Consider the following 8,550-nt stretch of genomic DNA (forward strand, 5'->3'; position numbering starts at 1 on the left):
TATTAAAATTCATTTTAACCGTAAAACTTTTTGGAGAAATATTAATAAATTCTAAAATAGAATTTTTAGGTGTTACAATGAGTCCACCACCTGACATAAGATTGATGTCACCACGAATAAGAGAAAGTGGGTAATCTGGTCGACTGAAGGTGATTCGCGGGTGCTTGGTATCATTAGACTGTCTTTAGTGGATAATATAAAACAGGGGTGGTGAAACTGTATATGACACTATTTGAATCTGTTTGTAGAGTGAAATTTGTAATAAGTGATGAGACTAGGGATGTGTCGGAGATGGCTTACAACGGTTACAATGAATCGCTGACACAATTTTTTTTTGCACGACAACCTAACCCTAAGAAAACTGGAGCACGGCTGCCCGATGTGTACTTCCGTTCATGCACCAGCGAACACTGCATGTGATGTGCCCAACGATGGCCAGTGAGCTGTGCCTCCAACTCCAACAGTAGGTTTTGCAGTACAGATGAGTTAAAACGCCTTCAGTGACTTGATGTACAATCTCATCGATCATCACTGCAAAAGAAAGCCGAGAAAAAAGTTTGTCCAACTTTCCTGTGCTTGTAAAAAAAAGGCATTGAGCAGTACAGTTTTATGGTTCTGAACATGTGTCCTTGTTGCAGTTGACTGGCTTTTCAAGCACTACGAACCAGACATGTCACAATATCACGTACCACTAGTCTGTCAGCTAGCCCAAAACTGGTGTCGTCCAATTGAGAATTGAGATCAAGATTAGCCCAAATCCCCGCAGCAAAGAATCGAAACGATCGACAACCCAAACCTCTCCTTCGTCCTTCTTCGTCACAAATTTAAAGAGACGAGAGGTGGCCGATCGACTTCTTCGTTCTTCCCCTTGGCTCGCAGGCTCGGGGGGGCTCTAGCGGAGAGGAAAGCTGCAGCCATCAGCTGGACCAAATAATCCACCGGAATCAATCAATCCAAGCCGATGCCATCTCTTATCGACTACAGCCCGGCCGCGCTACGGTCGCTGCTCCGGCCGCCGCCCAGCGACGAGCGTCGGGCGAAGCAGTCCGGGGCGGCGGCGGGGGCCGGCGGCGCCTTGGGGCTGTTCAAGATGTTCAAGCTCCTGCCCGTGCTCACCACGGGCTGCAAGGTGGCCGCGATGCTGGGGCGGCACAACAACCACCGGGCCCTACTGGCCGACCACGCGCCGACGGTGACGCTGTTCGGGCACCGGCGCGGGCGGCTGAGCCTGGCCATCCACGAGGACACGCGCGCCCCGCCCGCGTTCCTCATCGAGCTGCCCATGCTGGCGCCCGCGCTGCACCGGGAGATGGCCACGGGCACCGTGCGCCTGGCGCTCGAGAGCGACACGCGCGGCGGCGCCGCGGCGCGCCGCCGCCGCCGCCCGCTGCTGGAGGAGTACGTCTGGGCGGTCTACTGCAACGGGCGCAAGGCCGGGTACGCCATCCGCCGCAAGGACGCGTCCGACGACGAGCGCCACGTCCTGCGCCTGCTCCGCGGCGTGTCCATGGGCGCCGGGGTGCTGCCGCCGCCGCCCGACGACAGGGCGGGAGCGCGCGCCACGGCCACGGCCACGGCCACGCCCGCCGCTTGCCCCGATGGCGAGCTCACGTACATGCGCGCCCGCGTCGAACGCGTCGTCGGGTCCAACGACTCTCAGGCGTTCTATATGATCAACCCCGATGATGCCAGCGGCAACACCGCCCGTGGCGGCGATTGCGCGCCGGAGCTGAGCGTTTTCTTTGTGAGGAACAAGTGAGAATATACAAATCGACGCTAGTACGTATCCATAAATATACACTGTTCTTCTCTTTGTGAGTAATAAATATAGTACAATGCATGTACGTGTACATGTACATATGCTGTGTTCAAACAGCCACGATAATACTCTACAACAACGACTACGACAAATAAATAAATTAATTTCGTACGTATTGTATTGCATCGATCACCGCTTCTGGTAAAAGGTTATTTACGATAATGTAGCTAGCAATTAGTGTGCTGGCTTGGTCGGCCAGTTAGCATCTTCCTGCACTGTTCCACGTTGCAAATACTCTGTCGTTCCAATAGGAAACGTCATTTCCCACCTAAAATCGAACATATTTAATTTTAATCAAATGTATATATAAAATATTAATATTTATGATACATAATTAGCTTCGTCAGATAGATAGGTGAATACATTTTTACAATAAATTTATGCGAAGATATAAATGTTATAATATTTTTTAAATATAATTAAATTTAAAAAATCAGCACAAGTCGACTTAAAAAAATGGGAAAGCGGGATTGCATATGGCACAAATCATGATGTGACATCTGCGTGCCCCTGGTTGTTTTCTGAGTGAAGTGTCAAATGCACGTGTGTGCCCTTAATAATTTAGTACCTCTATTCTAAACTACTACAGTTACGTTTGAGAGTAAAAAGGACGCTAAATTTAACCAAAATTTATGACACCAAATAAATATATAAGGCAAAGGTATTGGTTAGGACTTTGCTTTGGCCAACCAAGATGCAATAGAGCACAGTTAAATTGAGGATAGATAGTCACACTATAAAAGATAACAAAAATATTTACTTGCCATCATGGTTATCTAGTGCCTCTAAGTGTGGCTCATATTTGCATCTGCATTGCGCTTAGAGACGTGGTCAAAAAAGCAAGTGGAAATCTCTTGAAAAATATTTGTGAAGAGCTAACCGATATGTATAAATTGTTGGGAAACTTGAGGAGTTAGCACATTTGAAAAGGGGATTCAGATGTAGCTCATTGTGCTAACTGTCATAGCATTGGATGCATCTAGTGTGCCGCCAGATGTGGCACTGGAGCTGCAATGTTGAGAGTTGAGTTGTTGTTGAGGAGCACACCTTGCCTTCTAGTGTCCATTGGATATGCAAGAACCAGACACATCTAGCGTGATATGTTCAAGTGCGATCAATTTTTGACATCACAAAGTTAAAATATTTGGGGTGCTAAAAATTATCGAATGTGTCCGTTGTGGCACTTGTGCCACACCGGATAGGGGTTTTAGATACAATGTTTTTAGGACTTCTCAAACTGACATGTACAATGTGTCCGTGTGCATCTCATGTGCACACCAAACATCTAAAAGAAGGCAACAACTATATTTTTGCTCGTTTGAAACTAAACATTGGTGTGTCTGGTGCACCCATGGACTATGTGTAAAAGGGGTAAGGGGTGGATCATTGGTGAGGATTATAAATAGTCATTGTGGCCGTCCTTGGTCACTCCATTGCAACACACTCTAGAGTTGAGAATAGACTTGACCATGGGCCACCCGAGCCAACCAAACTGACCCTACCCACTCGAAAAACTTGACCCGACCCAACCCAACCCGAGGAGTGCTCTCAATATCAACCAAATTGAATTGAAAAAAGAAATACCAATTTGGACTTCATTCTAACAAGTCTAAGGCGCACCGGACTGCACCGAATCAAGTGCACAGTGAAGGCATATTTCGACTTGAGTGGCTTGGTGCACAAGACTAGTCCGGTGCTGCACCAGACCACTTATGCAGGGAAGGCTTCTACATGGCTTCGGTGGCCTAGTGCACCCGTTCCACTTAGGCAGAACAATATGTTCTTGAAGAGATGAAATGTCTAGTGCACTAGAGCAGTTCGGTGTGCATTGGACCCGTCGAGTTCAATGGCTAGTCCCTGCTCCAACGGCTACATGACGTGGTAGCTGACGTTATGAGGTCCGATAGTGCACTTGACTAGTCTGGTGTCACCTGACATGGTAGCTTTCTATTGATTGCATAGGCAGACAGGAGGTCCAGTGGCGCACCAAGCCTGTACGATAGAGGTCTATTCTCCCGAGGCCGAGGCAGGTGTAGATTCTTTTTAGAATCTCACCTACTGGCTAATTGAGGGCTTTGGAGCTATAAATATCCCCTTAACTAGCCAAGACTCATAACAAGGACTGTGCTTTCATTCCCAAACACTAGTGCAAGACATTTAATTCATTCCAATAGATCCAAGCATCACATTTAAGAAAAAGTGCACACATATAGTCTTTTTAGAGAGAAGAGAAAGATAGTGTGCTTGTGTGATCTGCATTTGTGGTGGTATGTTGATGCGTTCTTTTGCTCTTGTGTTGGTGTTCTCTGTTGTAAAGGCTAGCAAGAGGCCTCGAGTTGTGGAGTGCCTTGCGGAGACTCTTTTCACATCAGAAGATTTGAGGGCTCAAGCTTAATCGTTAGAATCACTTGAGATGGTTGAAAGATATACCGTCCTTTGGAACACTTCAACATAGACATAGGTTCGTTGGAACCGAACTCTGGTAAATCAAATCACCATGTCACTTTGTGTGTGTTTGGTTTTGCTTGCAATTTGATCTTCCCTCTCTCTCTCTCTCTCTCTCTTAGTTCTCTTGATTGATCTTCACTTTAAATCACTTGTGTTGCTACTTAAGATAATTCCGCATTTATAAGAGCAACAAGTGCAAGAGAACTTATCTCCCTAACTTGGATTAAAATTCCTCTTGCTCTAACCACTAATTTAGGATATATTTTATTTTTAAGTATTTAAATTTTAGGTGTCCCTAATTCACCCTCCTCTAGACGACTATCGATCGACTAGTATTAGAGCTCGACTTGAGTCTAACAATTCGAAGAGATGTCGAACAAAGGATCACTCAAGAGCGAGGAGAAGGGCGAAGATTCCATCGACTATAAAGGAATGCTCTCTAATCTTTTAGAAGCTTGAAATATGCGTTGCTATTTTCAACATATTGAGTACAAACATAATACGCTTTTTAGGATATATAAAGGAATGAATATAATTATAGAGCATACTTATATATATACATGCTATATATCATGTAATAATCTATATCCTGCACAAGTATTTGACACGAGAGTATCCTAGCCCATCCATTTTACAGTGCGTTGTTGCCTTTCTTCTGAAGTCTTGCCCGTCGCTCATCTACCAGCATCCGGGCGAAAAGGATGAGCTCCTCCTCATTGGTGCCCCTGTGTCCGTCCGGCTCGTTCTTCCCGGTCTCGATGTTCACCTTGCACGCCGGCTTCTTCAGCAGCCCCTTGCCGACGTCGACGAGGCGGTTCAGGTTCTCCACGGTGGACACGTCAACAGACGACGTTTCTCCCGTGAGCTCATCGTCCTGGATGCGGAGGTACCGCTTGCTGCAGTGCAGCGCCTGGAAGAGCACGGAGGCGTGGATGTCGACGAGGTCGGAGCTGGCCTGGCTGAAGCTGTCGATGATGGGCGTGGCGCCCTTGTTGTAGAGCCAGCCGAGGATGCCCCACTTGCTGCTCTGCACGGCGTCGAACTTCTCCTCCACCTTGGCGGAGCCGGTGCCGAGGGACAGCACCATGAACTTGCCGTAGTCCGCGGGCTTCACCGGGAAGAAGTCCTGGTTGCCCAGCAGGATCTGCTTGCTCACGTGCGTCATCGCCAGCAGCGTCTGCAAATTTTTTTTTGGTCAAGTTTCGTCAGCGTCATCTTCGTAGAAGTCTTGTGCTACAAACTTGTTCGATCTCTCACCGGGTTGTTCGCTGCGACGCCTCCGTCGATGAGGTTGAAGGCACGGGCCTTGCCGTCCTTGTCCGTGGTCTCGAACTGGTGGCCTGGAAGGTAGGTCGGCGCCGCCGACGTGCTGATGCACACGTCCGAGAGCAGAGCGTCCTTGGAGACGTCGATCATGGCCTGCGTGAATTGAATGAATTAATATAGCCGGAGCGTGTTCCTGTCTCAAATGTATATTTTTTGGGCATGGATCGGACATATACGTCGTATCTGGAGAAGACGGTGGGCTGGAGCAGCTTGATGTCGAAGGCGGGGATGACGATGTTCTGGAGCGCCTCGCTGACCCTGGTGTCGCCGAGGAGCTCCCGGACGATGGAGTGGAGGTACTTGCCGTCGTACTTGGGTCCTGCCATGCTCTTGAACAATCCCATAGGGCCGCCGCTGCGCAACACACAAAAGGGCGACGATCGGTCAGGTCAAACGTTTGCACCGTGTTCCAACGTGTGCATGCAACGGCCGGATGTATGGATGCTCACCTGCCGGACGGGAAGATCTTGGGGCAGTGCTCGAGGTAGAAGTCGTTGATGTCCTTGGCGGCGAATAGCGGACGGCCCTCCTTGTTGGGCGCCGTGAGCATGGCGGTGACCAGGCCGCCGGTGCTGGTCCCGGCGATCACGTCGAAGTAGTCCGCGAGCCTCGCGTCCGGCCGCTCATCGAACTCCTGCAGCTTCTCCTCGAGGAAGGCGAGGATGGTGCCCGGGATGATCCCGCGCACGCCACCGCCGTCGATGCTCAGCACGGTCACGATGCTCCCGTAGGCCGGCGGAGGCGACCTGGGCGAGCCCAGCCCCAGCGTCGACGCGCCGCGGCTGAGCGTCCGCCGCGCCACCGCGTTATTCAGCGTCGTCAGGCCGGAGCCGTTGTTGGCGCCGAGGTCCCCGGCAGCATACACTGGTGCCATCTGAACAAAAACACGCGACGACGAACTCGTTCGTAAACAAGGACTGGAATACTGGATCGATCGGGAGCCAGCCAACGGAGTTGCTAGGTCTCGGAGAAAGAAAGGCTCGTTTGTCTTGTTGCCTTTTGCTGCTGAGCGAGCGAGCGAGCTTAATTCGTGCTGTCTGTGTGTAGCAGTAGTAGCTGGTGGGTCGATGCAGCAGGAGCATTTATAACCACCGATGGAGATCGATCGAGCAGGGTTAAACAACGCTAAAGAACGGGGCAACACGGGGGGGTATACTGAATCAAAAATGGTGATTTCGTCAGCAGATACCGGGAGGCGGGAGGTCATGGAAAGGGATGACGAGTCAGAAAGCCGCATTGACCAAATCAAGGGAGCCGAGCCCGAGCCCGAGCTAGCACGCGCATGCGACGAGTCGTGACGGCGACGATCGCCGGATCGGGTCAAGGTCGCGCACGAGTGGAAACCGCCATATATATTTTTTTTTCCTTCAGCGTGATTGGCTGTGGCTTTTTGTCTGCGAATTGCCATCCCCCGATTGAGTGCGGGGACGCAGCACATGCACGCGGACGCAGGCAATTTGGGTGCGCCGGCGGTGATGGGTGCCACGTAGCCGATTGCCGTCGCCGCCGACGGTGCGGACGTATGCGGCGAGGAATTCTACGCCGGGGAAGCAAGCGGTTGGATTGGAATGGAAGCCTACCGTGCCCTGTGTTCATTGCGTGTTTCGGGATCCGATGACTCGTGTAACTGTTTGGCAGGCAAAAAAAGAAAATAAAAAGAAAAGTTCAACCCTGGCTGGCATCCGGCCTGTTATTGTTTCCGACTTTTTCGGAGAGCGGAGCGGGCGAGGAATTCTACGCCGGAGAAGCAAGCCTATCGATCCACCGTGCCTGCTGCTTCACCGCGCGTTGGGACGAAACACTAGGGGCTTGTTTGGATAATCTTAGATTGAAGTGGATTGAGACACTACTAAAATCTAGATCTTTATCGAGTGCTTGACGTTTTGTCGAGTGTTTTTTGTCGGACACTCGGCAAAGTCCTGCTCTCAGTAACCATGGCGTTTGCCGAGAGCAGGACTCTCGGCACAAGTATATACTCGACAAAGGGCGGCTTTCGGCAAAGGGCCGTCAGTCTAAAGTTGACGGTCGTTACCTTTGTCGACAGCTGAGTTCTAGCACTCGATAAAAAGTCTTCTTTGACGAGTGCCTCCCATTTGGCACTCGGCAAAGCTTCCTTGGGCACTCGGCAAAGTGGATTTTTATTTTTTTTATTTTGCCAACTAAACTTTTTGTGGTATGTTGCTACACTATATAGACCTACATGTACTATTTTGGGACAATTATAAAAGTGTTTACAATAACTATTGGATTTAGTTCGTTTATTTGAATTTCTTCGGAAAATTCACATTTGAACTGCAAGTCACTTAAAACTTAGAAAACCGTGCATTCAAAAATGATATTCATGCTATTTAGCACAAGTTTACGACCAATTTCAGAAGCGAACCGGAAACTTCGAGCACCATGCTCACTAAACATGGCCGTGAACTTACCATCGAGCTGTTTAAAAATTGTATAAACCCCAATCAAAGTCAGAAAATCATGAAACTTGTTCACATGTCATGATATCATATATAGAGGTTGTGATAAAAATTTGAGAAAGTTTCGAAAAAGCTGTGAGACACTATATGTAGAAACCTAAGCGATCTACACATGAATTCATAGAGTTTCAATGTAGTTCTGTTATGTTTCTACACATAGTGTCATACAGAGCACTCGACAAAGAACCTGACAAAGAGACCCGCTGGTGGATTCTTTGCTGAGTGCAGGTCGATAGACACTTGGCAAAGACGCCGTCTTCGTCACTCGTCGCCGTAACCGCCGCTTTTCTTTGCCGAGTACCGACTGACACTCGGCAAAGTCTTTGCCGAGTGCCCGATAAAAAGTACTCGACAAAGAAGTATTTGCCGATATACTGTTCGTCAAGCTCTCTTTGCCGAATGCCACACTCGACAAAGACTTTGCTGAGTGTTTTTCAGAGTTTGCCGAGTGCTCTCGGCAAAGTACCCGATTCCGATAGT

The 8,550-nt window shown here is 49.1% G+C and overlaps 2 protein-coding genes across 2 annotated transcripts; one reads left to right on the forward strand and one right to left on the reverse strand.

The window, feature by feature from the left end:
* The first annotated feature begins 290 nt into the window (after nt 1–290).
* Nucleotides 291–1,922, forward strand: LOC103643153 (protein MIZU-KUSSEI 1). The gene has a single exon (XM_008666304.3). It carries the CDS (start codon nt 962–964, stop codon nt 1,757–1,759), a length of 798 nt encoding a protein of 265 aa, XP_008664526.1. The 5' UTR covers nt 291–961; the 3' UTR covers nt 1,760–1,922.
* Nucleotides 1,923–4,712: 2,790 nt separating this feature from the next.
* LOC103643154 (patatin-like protein 2) lies at nt 4,713–6,680 on the reverse strand. Its single transcript, XM_008666305.3, has 4 exons — nt 6,043–6,680; nt 5,770–5,947; nt 5,525–5,686; nt 4,713–5,444 (listed from the first exon to the last, which is right to left on the reverse strand). Exons 1-4 carry the CDS (start codon nt 6,465–6,467, stop codon nt 4,899–4,901), a joined length of 1,311 nt encoding a protein of 436 aa, XP_008664527.1. The 5' UTR covers nt 6,468–6,680; the 3' UTR covers nt 4,713–4,898.
* Between the last annotated feature and the right edge of the window lie 1,870 nt (nt 6,681–8,550).

Source organism: Zea mays, chromosome 1 (assembly GCF_902167145.1).
Source record: "Zea mays cultivar B73 chromosome 1, Zm-B73-REFERENCE-NAM-5.0, whole genome shotgun sequence".
Taxonomy (NCBI): domain Eukaryota; kingdom Viridiplantae; phylum Streptophyta; class Magnoliopsida; order Poales; family Poaceae; genus Zea; species Zea mays.